Below are 22,369 nucleotides of genomic sequence, written 5' to 3' on the forward strand. Positions count from 1 at the left end.
CCGAAAACATTCTGCATTTCCTGAAGATCTATCAAAACATATTTTCTCATTCAATAGCAGCAGTAAACCGCGGGAATATTCCTAGTTTAAATTACAGTTAATTTTGTATTTACGTCATACGAATCAACTGCGAATCCGGAAAGATTTGTAAACTAATGACTTATTAGTTTTATACATCATTAGTAACACCTGGAAAGATTTTAGGGTATATAGATTGGAAATCTATTTGGAAGTCCTCAGTTGGGGTGGAAGAGGTCGTAAAAATGGTTTGAAGGAATTAAAACTTTATGGAAGGAGCCAAGGTTGAAGATTAAGAAGATTGGGGAGGAGTAGTGGAAATCGCACTTTTGCTCTGCTCTACAAATTTACTCTACTTCTTCAAGCATAGGTTACCAATAAAAATCTAAGAAATTACTAATGCCCTAGTTTTGTCACAACTTGAGGGTTTAATAACTGTTGTGACGTTTCGTTGAAATATCTTATCTACCATTTTCAACAGGCATATTTGCCAAGGCATATTCCATTTTTTAAAATAAACGAGAACAAAGGTGCATTTGTGTTGCGAGAACAACACTTTGGTTTGTCGTGTTTTTTTTTCCTAGCACCCCGATTTAAGCTTATTCCTGGAAAGTGGTAAGGGTCTAATCTCTGCGGTTTTTACGGAGAGTATCAACCTTAGGCCAGATTGATGAATATGACTTTGCATTTTGGAAAGCTTCATAGAACTCTTGCCTGGGGCCAACAATCTATTAATTCTACCCATTTCCCTTCGTGATTTTAGCTGGGTTTATCATTCGGTTTATCAGATGTGCCTTTTAAACTTTAAAAGTTCTATCATTGCTAAAGAAATTAGAGTTTATTCTTTGCTCCTTTCTAAGTGATGACGTTAAAAACTTGGGCTACGGCAAAAAAGTCAACTTTTGAATTAAGACATATAGTTGTTTTTTTTCGACGGCATTCGATAGCTCTGGATGAGCAGATCAAAGTATATGTCATCCATTTTTTGGTAGAAAAGTTCCTTCATGAGGTATATCAGTTTGAAAGTTTAAAGGGGTTGACAACTTCAGTAGTAAGGTGCACGCTGAAACCAAAAAGAGGCCGATACAGAAATGGTATCAGATGTGCCTCAAACTTTAAAAGTTCTCTCATTGCTAAGGAAATTAGAGTTTATCCTTTGCTCCTTTCTAAGTGATGGCGTTAGAAACTTGGCCTACGGCAAGAAAGTCAACTTTTGAACTAAGATAGATAGATTCTTTTCGACGGGAATCGATAGCTCTCGATGAGCTGATCAAAGTATATGTCATCCATTTTTTGGTAGAAAAATTCCTTCATGAGATATACCAGTTTGAAAGTTTAATTGTGAGACATAAAGGGGACTTTTAAGCAACAGCCGGCTGTTAGCTCATAATCATCTTCGACAGTGAGGGGTTCGCAGCTTTTGCTAGTCGGTGTACCTATTATTTGTTTCAGGTGTATTTGTAAGACATGTTGGGGACTTGTAAGCAATAATCGACTGTTAGGCGACAGTCATCTTCAGCGATGAGGGGTTTGCAAATTACTCTGTATATGTAAGCGGATTTTCCTCCTCAACACCCCGGTCTTTACGCTAAAGTTTGACTCTTTCTTTTAACTCTAATTTCTAAAACAGTAAAAAACTCTAGCGTAAAGAGTAGGGCGTTGAGGAGGGAAATTCCCTTACATATACGGAGTAATTTCTGTTCGTTTTAAGTTTTAATGTCGTTCCTTACTTTCAGTTAAAAAAAACTTGTTTTTTTTTTATTTACTTTCTGAACGTATTTGAATTAATGCATGTTTTGATTTTGGCTCTCCACGCATAAATAATTAAAACGAAATTTGCATATTATTTTTTTTTGGCTAAATGACTTTCTCATAGTCTTAATCGCAAGATTTTGAGAAAAAAAGGAGCGGGGGAGAAGGCCTAGTTGCCCTCTAGTTTTTTGATTGCTTAAAAAGGCAACTAGAATTATTAATTTTTAACGAACGTTTTCATTAGTAAAATATATACGTAATATACGAATTTAACTTACGCAACGAACTTATATATTCATATTTTTTTATTACGTATATGAGGGGGTTCACCCCCTCGTCAATGACTCGCTCTTTACACTAAAGCTTAAATTTTGTCCCAATTCCTTAAAAATGACCCCTGAATCACTAAAGCCATAGAATAAATAGACTAAAAATACTTTAGCGTAAAGAGCGAGGTATTACGAGGAGGTGAACCCCTCATATGCGTAATAATTTCTATTCGTTTAAAGTTTTAATGCTGCTCCTTACTTTCAGTAGAAAAAAAAACTTTTCATATTTATTTTTTCATTGTTTTTTTTAAATAATGCTAGAAAATCCTGCACTCCCTTCATTGAAATTATATTCCCCCATGGCGAATTCCTCCATAGAAAGATCATCCCACGTAATCTCCCTCAACCCCCCCCCCTAACCAAAAAAATCCCCTGAAAACGTCTGTATACTTCCCAATAACGATTACTGTATGTAAACATTGGTCAAAGTTTGTAACTTGTAGCCCCTCCCACGGGGACTGTGGAGGAGTAAGTCGTCCCAAAAGAAATAGTTATTGGGTTTTTCAACTATGGTGAATAAAATGGCTATCTTAGAATTTTGATCCGGTGACATTGGGGAAAAATGAGCGTGGGGGGGGGCTTAGCTGCCCTCCAATTGTTCGGTCACTTAAAAAGGGCAAATATAAAGCAATATAAGCTAAAACTATGTGGAGGTCCTTCTGCTGGAGAGGCTTTGCAAAATTGGATCATAAATTAAGTCTCCGCTCCAAGTAGATAAGGATTTGAAAATGTTGGACTGATTTCATTCCAAAATAATTTTTACGCTTCCGTTTGAGAAGAATTCGATTGAATTAAAACTGAATAACAATAAAAATTTATAATATTCTTTTTAAATAGATAAGAGTATTTTGCTAAAAAAAGAATGTTCTTTGATTTGGTCAGAACTATCGAGCAGTCGAAACAGCGAAGAATAAAACAAAATTGTCGCAAACGTCAAATTAAATATGGCAATAAATAAATGAAACGTCTCTTAGTATTGATTTTACTGCTATGGAATTATATCAGAATCATTGAAAAAGGGCAGCAAGAACCAAAACCTTAGATTAATGATCGTTATTAATAATCCTGATTATACTTTTCCCTCGTATGTTATAAGCTGAGATTTTTTTTTGAGGTTTTTCCGTTCTTGTGTAAGTACAGCAGCCAAAAAAGACCATCAGATCATCACATTTTAATGATTAAGTAAAAAAAAAAGTTTTTCCACTTGAAAGCAAGGAGTAACACTACGCTTAAAACGAATATAATTTATTCTGTATATGAGGGAGCTGCCACCCCTCATTAGCTCACTCTCTATGCTAAAGTTTTAATTTTTGCACCAATTCTTTAAGATGGAATCCCGAAACACAATGGCCGATTTATTACAACAGAAAGCTTTTTTAAAGTATTGAAGAACTTCAGCGTAAACTGCGAGGTATTCAGGAGGGGGCAGCCCAAAGAGAAATGGTTAGTTTTTTGTCTTACAACACGGGATAAACAAAAATGATCTAAATAAATGACAATTGTAAGAAAGAATTCGTATTTTTCCAAGGGTATATATATATATATATATATATATATATATATATATATATATATATATATATATATATATATATATATATATATATATATATATATATATATATATATATATATATATATATGTATATATAATTTTAATTTTTTTATTTATATTTTTTAATTTTAATATTTTTGGTACTTTAATATTATAAAATAAGCATCAATTTAACGGGTTAATGAAGCTCTAAACTAGCTACAAAACACATTCGTTTGAAAATTGCAATTATTTATTTCTACAATTTATTTAAGGTATTTTACAGATCACAATATCACAAGATGAAAATCGTCACATAGACATCAAACTGAAACTGGCAGTTGATTAAAGTAATTCACTGGTTTATATGTCAAAACTGCATAAGAAATAACGAAACACTCAAAATGTACCATTTATCTGACTAAAGATATTTCACTTAAACGGCTTTGGAAAAATAATTTAACATAAGCAAGGCAAAGGTTAAAAAATTTTTGGGCACCATTTGGAACGTTTTTTTTGCCACTTTAACGCCCCAATATCTCAAAGATATTTCTTAACATAACCCACACCTAACTAACAAAAGGGTGTAACACACCCCATATTTTGTGTTTATTCTGAAGTCGTGTTTCATAGCGCTTAATTAAAACTCAATTAACGTTAAGTTAGTTAATACAACTGACTTTAACAATTTCTTTTAATTCATATTTCTGCCCCCAAAGAAGAATCGTTAAACGTATCTTCAGATCCGATTTTTCCGAAGCACTCAACAGATTTAAATGTTTCTGAAATAAAGTGTTTTTTTCTTCAGATAATTAATCTCTTCTATTATTGACAAAAAAGTATTTACAAAGGAATAAATATTAAAAATGAAGAATAAAGTAAAAATAGATAATTTATTGTATTAAAAAGTAAATAATTCTGTGAACACAAAAAGCCTAAACAGAGCTATTTTTATAAAAGAACAATACCAATTTTTTTACCCAGGTGAAGATTTTTTTTATCGGGTCAATTAAAATCTGGCTCTGAAAGCGAAAATTGACTCAAAGCAGAAGATAGCTTAATTAAGTGCCAAACAAAATCGACTATGCACTATGAAACTCACCCTATGTCTTGGAATTCTTCTTCAAACATAAAGTTAAAATAAATAGTATATATCTTAAAGATCACAGGGCATAATTCCTGGCTTAATGTGATCTCATGGAAGTTATTACTCCATTGACATTCCTTGTAAAACAAAGATGGTGGCACCATCCGCTAGAGTTTTTAATTTTTAAAGCATATATATTATCTATCCATTCAGTCGAATAAACTCAGATTTAGGATCTGGAGACAGGGAACTCCATTTGGTTGACTTGCAGTTGTCAGTGACAGATGTAAAATTTTCGACCATTCCATCTTCAAGGACACAATGTGAATTAACTCTATAAAACCTGAAATTAAACATGACCAAATTAGAGGTATTCAAACAGGGTTGTCACCCTTTTGTTTTTGGATTTAGCGGTGTTGCTTCTCTCTAGTGCTTTTTCTTATGGTAGGATTCTCAGCGATTTTTGTTAAAAGTTTACGCGTGTTCAATCAAAAGTTGTTAGGGAATAGCTACAGTCAGGGAGGATACGGGGAAATGAAGGCTAAAACAAAGTAAGATCCACGAGGATTGACATAATCAGCAGTGGAGGGGGTGTCCAAAAATAAGATCCTCTAAAATATAACACATTTATGAATGTCCTGTATCAAATTAGTTTAAAGATATTTTCATCAATGACTTTTATTGATGTCATTTACTAATATCCTTCGAGAGCGGCTGAAAAGTTTTTGGATTTTTTGCTAATCGTGGGTATTGGTGAGTGACTCGCTTTTTGTTGTTAGATATTTGATTGTAATTCTTCTAATTTTTGATTTTATTGAATTTTATTTATCATCTAATTTTAGGTCTCCTTTGGATTATATTGGTGTTCTTTTTTCACGTCAACTCTCTGCGTTGTTTTGGTTTTCTTTGTCTTTTCACATTATTTTAGAATTTTCCTAAAATTTGTTTTTGTTCCCAATGAAGAAGAGAGGCGGTTGTAGTAATAAGACTACTTAGTAGTCTCGGTTTTGTAGTGATATATTGACTGAAAGATATGTTTTGTTGTAGCTATAGGCGTTTTAACCATAACTTTTGTAACTAAAGGTCTATATTTACATGGCTAATTAAGAAAGACTCGTAAAAACCAGTGTAAGTCACAAAACCAATACCAAATGACCATCAGTACGGGATAAATTAATCAATACTTAATCTATATATATAAAAATAAGTTGTCTGTGTGTGTGTGTGTGTGTGTGTGTGTGTGTGTGTGTGTGTGTGTGTGTGTGTGTGTGTGTGTGTGTGTGTGTGTGTGTGTGTGTGTGTGTGTGTGTGTGTGTGTGTGTGTGTGTGTGTGTGTGTGTGTGTGTGTGTCGAGTGACGTCATGTTTGTTGATTGACGAAATTACACACCGGGACATCGGGACACGAATGACGACCGGGACACCGGGACATCTTATATATATAAAAATAAGTTGTCTGTATGTGTGTGTCGAGTGACGTCATGTTTGTGTGTCGACTGACGTCATGTTTGTTGATTGACGAAATTACACACCGGGATATCGGGACACAAATGACGACCGGAACATAGGGAATATAAATGACGATCGGGACACTCAAAGAGAAAGCGACCGGGACACAAGGAATGTTCGATTACTAATCACAATCAACAAAGCACCGGGACACAAATGACGACCGGGACACAGGGAATATAAATGACGACCAGGACACTCAAAGAGAAATTACAGCCGGGACACCGTAACACGAATGACGACCGGGACAAAAATGACGACCGGGACACCAGGACACAGGGAATATAAATGACGACCGCGACACTCAAAGAGAAATTACAGACTGGGACACCGGGACACAAATGACGACCCGGACACAGGGAAACAACAACAACAACGGGGACGCCGGGGGGCACAGGGGGATTTATAAATGACGACAGGGACACAGGGAATATTCGATTAGCAATCACCATCAACAAAGCTCAAGGGCAATCATTAGAATAATGAGGTATAGATCTGAATACAGGTTGTTTTTCCCATGGACAATTATATGTTGCATGTTCAAGAGTCGGTAAACCTGACAATCTATTTATATGCACAGACAATGGGACAGCCAAGAATGTTGTACATTCGCAAGTTTTACGTAGTTAAAAATATATATATATCTATCTATATTCACAGGTGGGACACAGGGACACAAATACAATGGCGCGTAACTAATATGGCGCGTAACGACTTGCAAGCGCGGGGGTACTTTGGGGGGGGGGGGCCGAAGCGCCCTCACCAGCTAGGTGTTGGGGTGGCGCGAAGTGCCACCCCAACAGCTAGTAACTATATAAAATAATGAAATTACGTAAATTAAACTATAAATTAATCAATAAATATGTTGTCGAAACATACATCACTAGCTAAAATTCCCCAAAATAAAAACCCTATTTAAGTTTAAAATGCTTCTTGTCGAAAGCACAAGTGCTGATGCCAACTCACGAATCATGCTTGATGAAATCACAACGGAAAATAAAAAAGGGAATCTGCAAAATTAGATGGGAACATGCGACCGACGAATTATCCATGACAAAATGATTTGAGAACATGCAAGAAGAAACATTTGTTTTTTGTTTCTCTGTCCGCTGGGTTTTGTATGATGCATGGACATCTTTCAACATGGGCCAATGGCCCAAAAACTATTCGCCATTTCAAAAAGAAAAGTTGTTTCACATCACAAGAGATTTTTTTTCTTTAAGGAAAGAATTGGTGCTACCTTAGGTTAAAGGGCGATAGAAATCATCAAAATAAAAAGGAAAAACAACTTACTTTTTCAAAAGAAAGTACGCCATTTCTTCAGCAGAGTATATTTCAGGCCAATTTCGATTGGACAGAAATTCGTTGATTTCTACGCCAACCGATGCGGGGCCTCTCAAAAGGCTCTCTCTAAAGAAAAATAAAAACATGCTCATATATATTTTTTCCTTATATTTCTTTTTCTTTAACTATACATATTTAAAACTATTCACACAACATCCCCGGCAGGGAGACTGGCTCGGAAGCCGGGCTCAAAGAAACCAATCCGAGAAAAGTAGTAATAAAGTCAAGAAAAACCAACGGGAAAAGCAAGGAAGACAGCTAGTACAGTCCACCTCCAAAGAAAAATGTTTGCTAGGCTGCCCTGCGGATACATTTAAAAATTTGAAAATGTTGACATATAAAACAGGAGTACACTGTTCAATTTAGCAATTTCTAGCAATGGATTTGTAATTGAGAAAATAAGGTGATATTTTAGCAAAAGATTAACTTTTGCTTACAACCATAAAATCAGAAAAAAATTAACACAATTAACATTTAAAATAAACAAAATATGGTAATAAGAGTGAAACTGAAGCGATTTTTTTTCATGACTTCAGCAATTGTATTGCTGACATTTTACAAGCACTTTGTTGTCCGAAAAATTCGCACAAACACTAAATCATTGAATAAACTATTTTTAAAGATTTTATATTGCTTTGTGCATGAAAGGAAACTGATTTCGTACGTTATGAAATTGTATAAGCCTCGAAACTTCAAATCATGGTCTTAATTTCTGAATGTTTTTGAATTAATGCATGTTTTGGTTTTGACTCTCCGCACATAAATAATTAAAACTAAATTTGCATATTAATTTTTTTTGGCTATATGTCTGTCCCATAGTTTTAATCGGAATATTTTGAGAAAAAAAATAGCCGGGAAGGAGGCCTAGTTGCCCTCTGATTTTTTGATTACTCAAAAAGGCGACTAGAACTTCTAATTTTTTACGAACGTTTTCATTAGTAAAAAATATACATAACTTACGAATTGACTTACGTAGCGAAATTCTATATTCGTATGTTTTTACTACGCATAAGTTGGGGTTATCCCCCCATTGAGGGGGATAACCCCTTCGTCAATACTCTTTACACTAAAGCTTAAATTTTGTGCCGATTCCTTAAGAATGACCCCCTGAATCACAAAGGTCGTAGAATAAATAGTTGAAATTACTAAAAATACTTAAGCGTAAAGAGCGAGGTATTACGAGGAGTTGAGCCCCTCATATGCGTAATAATTTCTGTTCGTTTTAAGTTTTAATGCTACTCCTTACTTTCAGTTGAAAAAAACTATTCATATTTATTTTTCATTATTTTTTTTAATAAAGCTTGAAAATCTTGCACCCCTTTCATTGAAATTCTCTTCTCCCATGACAAATTCCTCCATGGAAAGATCCCTCCATGGAAACACGCATCCGTGATCTGTCTTCTGGCAAAAAATGCGAAATTTCACGTTTTTGTAGATAGGAGCTTGAAACTTCTACTATAGGGTTCTCTAATATGCTGAATCCGATGGTGTTATTTTCTTTAAGATTGTATGACTTTTAGGGGGTTTTCCCTCCTATTTTCTAAAATAAGGCAAATTTTCTCGGGCTCGTAACTTTTGATGGATAAGACTAACCTTGTTGAAACTCATATATTTAAAATTAGCATTAAAATGCGATTTTTTTGATGTAACCCTTGGTATCAAAATTCCATTTTTTAGAGTTTCGGTTACTATTGAGCCGGGTCGCTCCTTATTACAGTTCGTTACCACGAAATGTTTGATAGTACTATAAATTTATATATATATATATATATATATATATATATATATATATATATATATATATATATATATATATATATATATATATATATATATATATATATATATATATGTATATATGTGTATACTTACGGATTGTTCAATTTGGTATCTAGTGTTTCTGGAAAAACTGGGAAGTCTACGTATCCAACCAAGTTCCCAAATGTTTCAATGAGCAGACTCCAAACACCAGGCTGCAAATCTTTTTCCATGTGAAATATTAAAAATGTCATCTGAAAAAAGAAAGAATAAAAATGAAATAGACAGTCGAGTCATTCAGAAGATGAATCAGGATGGTAAACATTTATAACTATTTTTTAGTAGGCTAGAGTGCTGATGAATATGCTGATGCTTTTCTTTGTTTTTCTTTTTTTGGTCCATAGATTCCTATTGAAGTAATCAATGTAAAAAAAAGTGGGGTGGCAGTCATCTCCTTATAATCGTTAGCCTGGTCTATAAGTAAAACTATATAAAACGAAACTTCCTGGAAGTGTAACAGAGGTCTCCCCCGCCCCCTAAATCTGTCTTTGATCTTAAATTTTAAATCTGCCTTTGCAACTCAACTACTCAGTTACTACTAAAGACACTTGAGAACAGTTGAAAGCATGATGATAAGCCATGGATGCAGAGATTTTACAGAAATCCTGGAAAAACTACCTTCGGCAATTAAATTGTTTTCTGCATTCACCTGTTTTTGCAATTTTTACCAGTTTTACGGAACACCAATATTATTTTTTTCACAGAGCCGATGAGTTTATCTAGGAATTTCAGATAGATTCAAATATACAAGAAACTAAGCGGAAAAAGACCAAGCAGTTCTTGGTAACTTGCTGCTGGCAATGAATATGCTGGTAATATGCGAGTATTACCAAAAATCCAAAAAGATAATTTTGATAACAATACATAAATCAATGAGCCCACTTTTTATGCTAATTCCAAATATGTAAAATTCACTAACTTTAAAACAACAGTTCAAAAGTCAAGAGCATAAGAAAATAAGTCCGATTTTTCAGAAACGACACCCTCCCCAGAATTGTTGCAATCTTGAAGAAAACTGTACCACTAGATCTAAAAATCTAAGACCAAAGGTTCCAATCCTTAACCTACGAAAACACTGTTCCTCAAATCCCTTAAGAACTCCGACCAGGGAAATAGGTATATTATTAATCTATTTTTTTTCATGATTGATCTTATCGAGCTAATATTTGAGAAATATTGAGAGGCTTCATGAAAAAAAAAATGTTCTAGCTTCCCTTTTAACTAAAAAAAGACTATGCCGTGGAAAGGTGTCGATTTAAGTTGTTTTGTGCCACGTGAGGATAAATTAGGCAGACCGAAAATAATTATAGAAAATAAATAAATAATTAATAATAAATAAATAATTTAGACCGAAACTACGGAAGAAGCCTGTATAAAATGTTCCATTTTCTAAAGATTGGATTGGAGCATTCCGTTGTTATGCCTGTATGAAATCCATCAGTATAACGTTGAGGCCTCTTTTAAATGAGTTGATTTGTTTGAGACTTTATCATAATATTACAGATGAATTTCCTCCTTAAAAAACATTAAATGTTTAAGTGGAAGGTCAGGGGTTCGTTCGGTGGGGACGAGGGTTTAAGCCTCAAAAGTACATTTTTTACATGAAACTTTCCAAAAACTAATCCGGCTCATTCTGGAGGGCAGGGGGAGGAGGGGCTGCTTCTACCTCCCAACTACCCTTTAAATAAAGGGATATACTTCGATTAAGCACTGACAATAAGCTACGAGATGGGGGAAGCTTCTTTCTTATTCAAAATTGTAAAGGGGGTAATATATCCAAAAAATGAAATGCACAGGAAGGAGGGGGAGCTTCAATCTAGGGTCAAGATTTTTCCAAAAACATTAGCAGTTGTGAGAAAACAACGGTTGTAGGAAAAAAAAGAATTATTCAAAGACGCTGAATTGAATTATTCAAAGCGCTAAAAAACAAATTTATGTTTTATAGATTTCTTTCAATATTTCTATTTTGCTTACCACGAATGTTGCAGTGGTCTTGTCAAAAAACATTCATTTATAGCCATGGTTAGTCCACCATTGGTGCAAATTATTTAGAGAAGCACCTCTGATAAATAAAATCTGTGTTACTATTTTTTTCTGATGCGCAATTGCATGAAAAACGTAATAAACAAGAAAACCTAAAAATATAAAACTGAAGAGGAAAACAAAAACCTAGAAGCAACCTTCTCATTCAATGTAAGAACTAAAACAAAGCTACAACGCTTATTTTTATAATCCACACTTAATACATGTTTCTTAGTATGTCATATTAACAATTAAGACAGTGCAAAAAGCCACACATTTTAGACCATATTTTGTTGTTTCTAAAATGCCAATCAGTTTTACGAATTGGAACTACTAGTTACGCAATGAGTTTTTACCATGCTTACTCCATATCTGAGCATGTCTAATGACCAAAGCAAAAATTTTTGAACTCCAACAGTTTGTTACTTCTCCACGGCAAAACCGTTTTTTTTTCTAGCTACAAAACCTTATGGATCATATTCAAAAATTGGATACAAGTTTAAATCAGATTATTTTAAATGTACTTTTTTTCTCTCCGTTGTAGTTTTTGAATGATTCAAGTGTCACCCATCCTTTACAGGCCTTAGACCTTTTTTTTAGAATTAGTGTCACATATTTACTGCAAGTTTAATTCATTATAAATAAATCTTAATTGGTCTTAAAAACACTACTTCTCTTATTGGTACCTAAAAATTGCGTGATGACGAACCAACCTAACGTTACAAACGGGGATAGTAACCTAAACTCTAATAACGGCATTTTAGAAATAATTTTTTAAATCGAAATGACGTTAATTTAGTGTTGGTCTCAGACTTGTAAGACTTATCAAGTATAACATTAGTTATCATAAGTCATTAGCATGAGAAAAACTTGCATAAAAGGAAAAATAGCCCTTTGAAATTGTTCCGATCTTCGCTCCGAAAGAGAATGGTCGAGCCCTTAATCAATTCTATAAAAATAACAAGTTTTTTCAACTGAGAGTAAGGGGCAACATTAAAACTCAAAATGAACATATATGATTCCATACATGAAGGGATCGTCCCCTCCTCAATGCCATAGTCTTCAGTCTTCACGCTAAAGTTTATAAAACTTACAAAAAGGCCACTTCTTCTAATTAAACTACCATTTTAAGATTATTTGACTTTCATTCTACGGATGGGGTACATCAACAGGGAGTAGGGCTCGTAATGAATAAGGATGCTGCTAAGTCTTGTTGAGACTGGGAAGATATTGATAATACAATACCAATTCTCATTTTATGACCAAAAAGTTCAGGGTATCAGTTATAGTAGTATAATAATGTCCCTGTAGAACCGAATGACGGAGATACTAGTGAACCAGATGAATTTTACTTACAGTTACATGAGCAAATAGACAGGGTCCCAGGTAGAAATATGATGTGTTTATTAGGATATTTTAGCGCCCATGTCGGTAGAAATAGGGATAGATGGTATCCATGCCTGGGAAAATTGAGGAAAATTAATAAATTAAACATCCTAAAAAAAATTAACTCATCCTAAAAAAAAGGGTCTAAGGCCTGTAAAGGATGGGTGACATTTGAATCATTAAATAAAGTTTGACAATGTGGAAGATGGATGGAATAATTTTAGGCAAAAATTTGTGAAGTTGCTGATGATGTCTTAGGGAAGAAATTTAGGACCGCAGCTAGGAATATTAGTAAAAAGGCTTTATGTTTAATAGAGAGGAGAAGGGGCTTGTACAAGAATAATCTGAGTGATAGATCATATGAAAATAAAAAGAATGTAAAGAAAATGGAGAAAGCATTAAAATATGAGCTAAGGAGGTGTGAAATGGAGACCATGGATAAAATTACTGAAGATCTAGAAGATACAAATAGACGGCATAATAGTAAAAATAGTGCTAGCATGTTAATAAATTGAGAGGGAGTAGTAAATCTGGACTTGTTCCAATTAAAGAGAGGAACGGGGCCTCAATTAGTGATAAGGAAAGAGTTAAAGAGACATGGGCAGAACATTTTGAGAATGTGCTAAACCGAGACAGAGTTGCAGGAAAATATATAGAGGAAAACGAAAAATCTTGTAATACCTTTGGATGCGAGGGAAAATTTGTTTTGTGAGGAAGGATTAGCAACAGTACTAAAATAATTAAAAAACAATGAGGCTCCAGATACTGAGAGTGCGGTAAATAAGTTTCTTCAATATTGTGGTTTTCTAGGTTAAAATAAGCCACTGAAAATTATGAATATGATTTTTGAACAAGGTTAAGTACCTAAAAACTTTAGGAAAACCTTAGTTAAACCACTGTATTAAAAATGTGATAAGAGTGAGTGGGGTAGTTATCGAGGCATTAGTCTGTTCTCTCTAGGTAGCACATTACTTAGTAATATGATACTTTTTAGACTGAAAGGTGCAGTAGACAAGGTTTTAAGTGAAGAACAGTGCGGTTTTGGAAAAGGTAGAGGACGTGTCGACCAAATTTTCACTCTTAGGTTAAAGATTTTGAGAAAGCGTTCATTCTGTTGATAGAAGAGCTTTAGCGAAGGTCTTATCCTTGTATTGTGTACCAGACAAAAATATTAAAGTGCTTAGAGCTATTTATGAGAATAACACTGCTGTGGTTAAGGTAGGAAATGAGGTTAGCTGCTTACTAAACCAGGAATTAAGCAGGGTAGAGTTCTATCCCCCTTTATATGGATCATTTTGATAGATTTTATCTTAAGGAGCAGAAGAAAGGCAATGGGACACCCCGGAATCAAATGGGGAGAGAAAACTCTCTTGGAGTTAGAATACGCTGACGATTTAAGTATCATGTATGAAAGTGTGAGCAAACTCGGGAATGAGCAAAAGCGAGTTAAGGGTGTTAGAATAGGTTTAGAATTAATGTTAAGAAGTCTAAGTCACTATTTCTAATCAACTAAGTCACCATAACTTATTTCTAAGTCACCTAGGAATAGGTGAAGATAAAACGTGATGTTGGGTAAATAAAAGACTGATCAGCTGGAAAGCTTCACTTACCTTGGTAGTATTGTTAGTAAAGACGGTGGGAGCAGTGAAGATGTTAAAAGTAGAACAGCCAAAGCCCAGGATATTTTTTTGCAGTTAAAAAAAAGTCTGGAAGAATAGGAAGATAAATCTGCAAACCAAGAATAGAATATTAGAAGCTACAGTGATGAAAGTGGTCAAACATGGCACTAAAGCATTGGCCCTCCGAGAACCGAATAAAGATTTGCAAAATGTTTTTCAGAGAAATTGCCTACGGTTTGTTCTGGGTACCCGGCTGACTGACTGTATTTCCAACAGTAAGGAGACGAAAAGTGTGGTTCAATCGCGCTTTCTAGGGCTATTATGAGAGAAAGGTTGAGATGGCTAGTGCTGGTTCTGCAGGTGAAGGATGACAGATTGCCGAAAATTGTCCTTTTCGGCCAACCGTCTAAGGCTAAAGGGAAAGCAGGTAGTCTGTGGCTGGGGTGGGAGGATGTCATAAAGAAAGATTTAAAGGAAATGGAACTTCCTGGGAGGGTTTAAAGAGAGAGGCTTTGCAAGAATCTCTCTCAATTTTTTTCTTTGCAGTTTTTTTTTAAACGGTTTTAAAAAAAAATTCCCAAAGCAACCCAGAGTACGGGGTTGTTTCGGACATGCCACGGGCTGCTTTGGACACCTTGTAATATAGTTATAGAACTTTCAATTATTACTAAGCATCTTAATACAAAACTTCTTTAGCGAAAGTTCAACTTGGAAAAATCAAAGTTTAAGCCGAGAGCTTTCGCAGCTCTCTTTGTACCACCTATCGAAACTGAGCAAGTAAGCTTCAGGACAATATAATTTTTCGAAACTGAAATCTGGTCAAAAGGATAAGGAAAAGCGAAGTCTGTCCCCTTTTTTGGAAACACCAATTTCTGCAACACGTGCAACATAAAAAACGTTTCCTTTTCTGATGAAAAACATCGCGAGCAGAAAGTCATCAGCAGCTAGAATATTTCCATTAAACAGATTGTCTGGTTTTGTTTTTCCGTGATGTAGAAATTCATCAGAACTATCATCCACGAAAAGACATTCTTGTAACTAAACATCTTCGCCCAGGGTCAGCCACGCATGCTTTCTTTGGAAGGGTGGTGACAACTTTCTTCTAAGATTTTTTCTATTTGCTACCATTCTCTCTAGTTCACCTTTTCCGGTGTTTTTGTAAGTATTCTAGTTCTTCCTCTTTATTTTACTCCTCTACCCTAGGTAATTGTAGGTGGCACACGTGGAAATGGTCTTAGTTGCTCATTAGTTACGGAAAAGACTACAAAAGGCTCTTGATTTTTTTCATCACCATGGTCCAGCTCGTGTTGATCTGGCTCAGCAAGTCGAGAATGGTGGTCCAGCAATTGATCATCTATAACTGAAGCAGCAGAAAAAGTCAGCGCGAAAGAAAGTGTCGCGGTCATATGGCCACAGTCAGGGCTTTCTAAAGCCACATTCAGTCCTGCAGGACTGAAGGATTCTGTGCTGTCTACCTTATTTATACCTTAAAATACGGCCACGAGGGTTGCTTGAACCAATCTGAATTCCGTCGAATATCAGAAGAGTTGCTTTTTCTGTTGTAGGAACATGACGTGGATTGAAAAACTAAATAGTTAATCCAATGAAATATTTTTTTTAACTATGTTTCTGGAGAGAGGATCCTCTCGATATGACATTAAAAAGAAAATAAATTAAATAGAAAAAACTTTACTTTTCAAATGAATGTAAAGAGTGACATAAAACTGAAAATGAAGAAAAATTATTCTACATAAGAGGGGGATAACCCCCCTTAAACAACCCGCTCTAGCACTTACTTTTTAGCTAGAGTAAGGTGATAAAAAAAGAGTCCTTTTTATTGTCCCACTGCTTTGAGGATGAAGAGGCTTATTTGTCTGAATTCGAGTTAAACAATAAAATTTTCACACCAATCGGCTGTCTATATTGCACCCTAAATTGCTTTCAATAAAAGAGCTAGGCCTTACTGTAAAGAATGGAGGACTGATGGGGTGGAAGCACTTTTAATTTGTAGGACAATTTAAGCTATTTTAAAGTTCAGCTTACATATATCACTTTCAAACAGTTCGTGGTAACGAACTGTAGTAAGGAGCGCCCCGGCTCAATAGTAAACGAAACTCTAAAAAACGGAACTTTGATGCTAAAATATACATCAAAAGAATCAGATTTTCATGCTGATTTTAAATATATAAGTTTCATCCAATTTAGTCTATGTCATCAAAAGTTACGAGCCTGAAAGTATTTGCCTTATTTTAGAAAATAGGGGAAAACACCCCCTAAAAGTCACAAAATCTTAACGAAAATCACACCATCGCATTCGGCATATCAGAGAACCCTATAGCGAAATTTTCAAGCTTCTATCTACAAAAATGTGGAATTTCGTATTTTTTGCCAGAAGACAAATCACGGGTGCGTGTTTATTTGTTTGTTTGTTTTTTTTTTCTTTTCCCCGGGGGTCATCGTATCGACCAAGTGGTCCTAGAATGCCGTAAGAGGGCTCATTCTAACGGAAATGAAAAGTTCTAGTGGTCTTTTTAAGTGACCGAAAAAATTGGAGGGCACCTAGGCTCCTCCCATGCTCATTTTTTCTCCAAAGTCGACAGATCAAAATTTTGAGATAGCCATTTTGTTCCGCATAGTCAAAAAGCATAATAACTATGTCTTTGGGAATGACTTACTCCCCCATAGTCCCTGGGGGAGGGGCTGCAAGTTACAAACTTTGACCAGTGTTTACATATAATAATGGTTATTGGGAAGTGTACAGTCGTTTTCAGGGGATTGTTTTTGGTTTTGGGGCTGGGGTTGAGGGGAGGGGGCTATGTGGGAGGATCTTTCCTTGGAGAAATATGTCATGGGGGAACAGAAATTCAATGAAAAGGGCGCAGGATTTTCTAAAATTACTATAAAAAAAACAATGAAAAAATAAACATGGAAATTTTTTGCAATTGAAAGTAAAGAGTAGCATTGAAACTTAAAACGGACAGAGATTATTACGCATATGAGAGGCTCTAAAAATATTTTAGCATAAAGAGCGAGGTATTTAGGAGGAGATAAATACCTCGCTCTTTATGCTATAGTATTTTTAGTAATTTCAACTATTTATTCTACGGCCTTTCTGATTCAGGGGTCATTCTTAATGAATTAGGAAAAAACTTACGATTTAGTGTAAAGAACGAGGTATTAACGAGGGTACAAACCCCCTCATATACATAATAAAAATTAATGAATATAAAAGTTTGTTACGTAAGTTAATTCTTAAGTTACGTATATTTCTTACTAATGAAAAAATTCGTTAAAAATTAAAATTTATAGTTTCCTATTTATGTAACCGAAAAATTGCATGGAAACTAGGCCTCCTTCCCCATCCTTTATTTCTCAAAATCGTCTGATGGAAACTAAGAGAAAGCCATTTAGCCAAAAAAGGAATTAATATGCAAATTTCATTTTAATAATGTATGTGTGGAAAGCCAAAATCAAACATGCATTAATTCAAAAACGTCCAGAAATTATATAAAAAAAACTAGTTTTTTAAACTTAAAGTAAGGAGCGACATTAAAACTTAAAACGAACAGAAATTACTGCGTATATGAAATGGGTTGTCCCCTCTGCAATCCCTCGCTCTTTACGCTAAAGTTTGACTCTGCCACAATTCTGCTTTTTAAAACAATTAAAAGCTTTAGCGTAAAGAGCGAGGGATTGCGGAGGGGACAACCCATTTCATATACGGAGTAATTTCTGTTCGTTTTAAGTTTTAATGTCGCTCCTTACTTTAAGTTTAAAAAACTAGTTTTTTTATATAATTACTGGAAGAAACTATTTTTTTTTATTTAATACATTTAGACCTAGTCCAGCTTGTTAAGATTCTAGAGAATATTCTTCAGGTTTATATACAAATATTTTTTGTTTTTGTTTTTTTAATCATTTGCTTTCGAAATTCCGCAAAAAAAAAGAAAAAAAACAACATCCGTCGCTTTTAAAGTACTGAAAAAACCACAGGTAATAGCACAATTATAGAGGAAGCTACGGAAAAAGAAGTTAAGCCTCGGACAAGCTATGAAAAATATTTGTTAAATCAAAATGTTCCGAAAACTTTGGCTATCAGCAATTTGAAATCTTCTTGAATATTTCTATAAGAAGTAGCTTAAATCACCTACAAGTTTGAAAGGATGATTTGACTTTTTTTTTTACTATTTTCGGACTGGACCAGCCGTTTCCGATCGATTCGACCATGTTTTTCTTTGTGGACGACCAGAACAGACGTGCAAGGCAGCCCAACTTCTACTTTTTGCATTTTCTTTCCTTTTTTCAATTTGACTTGATTTTCCATCTTGGTTTCTGCTTGAATTAGGTTTCATTTATTCATCTATAGTAACATCTGGCACTTTTAAATTTGACATAGTTCTGTGTTATATCTAATTTATTCATTCATTACAATTTCAGTTCATTTTTTAAGTTTGACTTATTATAAATTTCTACTATTCTTTTACTTTTGATACCATTCTTCACTATTCTTTAATTTTTGGAAAACCGTTTAAAACTAACAAAAGCTAAAATTCACCTCACCTCTTGTCTCGCCTTGATTTCAACAACTGATATGTTGTAAATATTATTGGATGGGCCGATCCAATAAAATGTCACGTTTTCTGTATTGTCTGAGATCTCCCACATATGTTCAACCGTGATTATTTTTGATTTTGAACTGATATATAGTAAAGGATTTTTAAACATCCTTTGTTTCTTGTTGTAGTCTGGACCGATCCTTGCAAACTGGAATTAAATACAATAGTATAAATAAAATATTTTCAAAAGGTGCATATTCATGCTAAGAATACCAATGAAATATAGAATAAATCAGATTGTAATTAGCTATTAATTAGTACTTGAGAATTTATGAGGTATCCTACGGAGTGCGAAATGCGACCATGCATTTAGGCTTTTTTTCATCTTATAGTCAAGAAAATTCCAGAAAAGGGCTTATTTTCATCTGATGATCCAGATACTTCCAGACAAAATTTGACAATCCGAAAAAAAAGAAAAATCAGAATACGGCCTATTTACATCAGACAATATAGACAACTTCAGAAAAAAGCTTGTTTTCATTTTAAAATCCTGAAAATTTCAGTATAGGGCTTGTTTTCATTCGATGATCCGGACAATTCCAGAATCAGACTTGTTTTCACCTGACAAATCGAAAAATTTCATAATAAGCCTTGTTTTTATCTGACAGTACAAACAATTCTAGAAAAGGTTAGTTTTCGTCTGATGATCCATACAATTCAGGAAAAAGGGTTGTTTTCATCTGAAAATCCAGAAAATGTCAGCAAAGGACTTGTTTGCATCTGACAATCCACACAATTCCTGAAAAAGGCTTGTTTTCATTTGACAATCAAGATGATTCCTTAAAAAGGCTTGTTTTTCGTTTGACTATCCGGACAGTTCAAGAAAAAAAAAAAATGCGTCTCCACCTGACAATCAGTCTTCCAGGGAAAAAAAAAGAAAAAGCCAATTTTTTAAAAAAGATTTTGAGATAGATTAAGAGAACAATGCAATGACAAGTACATGGAAGAACCTTTTTTCTATATTTTTGCAACAAAAAAAATTGATGGGAACTATAACGTATTCACGATTAGGAATTGACGTAAAACAATAGACACTTTGTGTTGGGAGGTGATGAAACGGTGTATCTGCATTATCCTGTGAACGGCTTTGCGGATCAATTTTAAACTTTTAGGGAGTATTGGGGCAGGGAGGAGGGAGGTAAGTGTACCTCGAGGCTTGAATTGGGGAAGAGAGCAGAGTTAAGGGATCTAAGTATTTGGGTCTCTAATATGTTTGAATTTTTGACACTAATAGTTCCTGTTGAATCTATTCCCAGTAGTGTAGTGATGTTGACTGAAAGTGACCGCATATATCCAGGTTATCAAAATAGGATATCTGCATTATCTCAAGAACTACTTGGGGGGTCGAAGTTTAAATTTTTGAAGTCACTGGAAGGCCAAGTGGATCTCAAAGTTCAGGGACTTTGGAGGAGGGCAGAACGTAAATCAAAGGAAACAAAGTGTCCAGGTTATCAAAATAGAGAACAATGCCATATATCAGGAATAACCGTGAAGATTGATCTGAAACTTTTAACAGAATATAATTTCTTTCTAAGAATCATAAAAAGAATTAAAAAGTGAATTTAAATCAGATTCATTTTCAAAAATACACCACGAATTATCTGCCAACCACAGTCTAAGAAGAGCCAATTCCTGTTTATTAAATTTTGAAGATGAAAAGCCAGCTCCTTGGTGCCTCCTAGGTAAAGAGTCAGAAAAATCATACACGGAAAAAACAGGTAAACGGTCTCAGATATCACCTACCAATACAGAATTTTGCATGTTAGTCAAAGATGAAAAAACATTATCAAGCAAAGAAGCAGTAGTATCTGTTATGCGAGTTGGAATACGTAATGCACCACAAGCAAGCGTATCTGAGAGAAAATCAAAAGAAGAGATGACTTCCGGTCGAACAAATTAACATTGAAGTCACCCACAATGACAAGTTCACATGAATGTTGATGGATTGCTTCCCAAGCCTCATCAAGAATCTAAAGGAAAGAGGGAACAGACCCACTAGGAGACCGGTATATATCACCAACAATCAGAGGTTTAGTTTGGGTTTTAATCTCAAGAAACATGGATTAAAAAACCCCTTCTTCATTTCTGGACAGGTCATGTCTTTCAGGGTACTGAAGATATTCCGAAACATAAACAGCAAGGCCACCTTTAGTCATCCTACTACAGTTCAAATACTCCATCTTATATCCAGGGAGATGCAATAGAGATTCAGTTTTCGAACCGAGGGAGTCTCACAAAGACCAACAAAATCGGGGTGGACACTACATACCATTTGTTTTAACTAATCAATTGAAGAGGAAAGACCTTGAACATTTAGCTGAAGCACAGAAAAACTACCACTTCGTTTAAAAACTTTTTCCAAATTCGAAATATACTTACTGACAACTGAAAAATGGGGATTTGATGTAAATTGATTATACTGACCTATTGAATTATTTATTAAACTAAAAACATCAAGTGGATTATTTTGGAGCTGAAGTAGTCGCTCACCCCAGGAGAGGATGTCACCGGAGCTAGATTCGGGCAAAATCAAAGTACAATCAAATTAGGATTCATCACGTACCACCCAGCCCCCAGCTTGATTGGATTACACATAAATCTCATCAATGAAGAAATATCACTCAACATATATAAAAAAAACAAGAGCTAAGAACTCATATGGTACTTGTCACGAGGTTGGAAGAGCCAGGAGCTCATATGGTATGAGCTCTAGCAAAATTCTAAGAATTAATAGATTGCTTTAAAAGGAAAATCAGAGGCTTAATGCCGGTCAGGATTTAAAATAAGTGCTATGAGTCAAGAGGCCCTTCTAAATGTCAAAATTCATTAAAATCTGATTACCCGCTCATTAAAAGTTAAAAATACCTCGATTTTTCTAATTTTTCCTCTCCCTTCAGCCCCCAGATTGCTGAATCGGGAAAACGACAATTATTAATTTAATATGGTCGGGTTCCTGATACGCCTGCCAAATTTCATCGTCCTATCTTACTTGGAAGTGCCAAAAGTAGCAAAACCAGGATAGACAGACAGACCGACAGACCGACATAATTTGCGATCGATATGTGTCACTTGGTAGATACCAAGTGCCATAAAAACTAATTTCATCATCCCATCGAGAAAAATAAAGAAAAAAATTATGAAATTAGAACTGAAATACTGAAAAAAATAATAATAAAAGAACACAAAAAAAAACAAAAAATAAAAATTAAACACAAAATCACAAATAGAACAAAAAATAAACAGTCTACAAGTGAACGTATGTGTTTTGGGTGGTTACCAGCTTGCTCATGCTTGAAAACACCGCAACGATCAGTCCACACGTTCTTTACACCATAT

At 34.7% G+C, this 22,369-nt stretch overlaps 1 protein-coding gene across 2 annotated transcripts in view; it reads right to left on the bottom strand.

The window, feature by feature from the left end:
- Positions 1-3,868: 3,868 nt before the first annotated feature.
- LOC136025295 (xylosyltransferase oxt-like) overlaps positions 3,869-22,369 on the bottom strand; it is a 141,409-nt gene continuing 122,908 nt past the window's right edge. Inside the window, exons 13-16 of one of the 2 annotated variants that reach the window (XM_065701185.1) lie at positions 18,978-19,181; positions 9,445-9,584; positions 7,522-7,638; positions 3,869-5,063 (exon numbers count right to left, since the gene is read on the bottom strand). In XM_065701185.1, coding sequence (XP_065557257.1) covers positions 4,922-5,063; positions 7,522-7,638; positions 9,445-9,584; positions 18,978-19,181 — 603 coding nt within the window. In that variant the 3' untranslated portion in view covers positions 3,869-4,921. The remainder of the gene's footprint in view (positions 5,064-7,521; positions 7,639-9,444; positions 9,585-18,977; positions 19,182-22,369) is intronic. The other variant, XM_065701186.1, reaches the window with a different exon arrangement.

The sequence above is a fragment of the Artemia franciscana genome, chromosome 3, assembly GCF_032884065.1.
Source record: "Artemia franciscana chromosome 3, ASM3288406v1, whole genome shotgun sequence".
Taxonomy (NCBI): Eukaryota; Metazoa; Arthropoda; class Branchiopoda; order Anostraca; family Artemiidae; genus Artemia; species Artemia franciscana.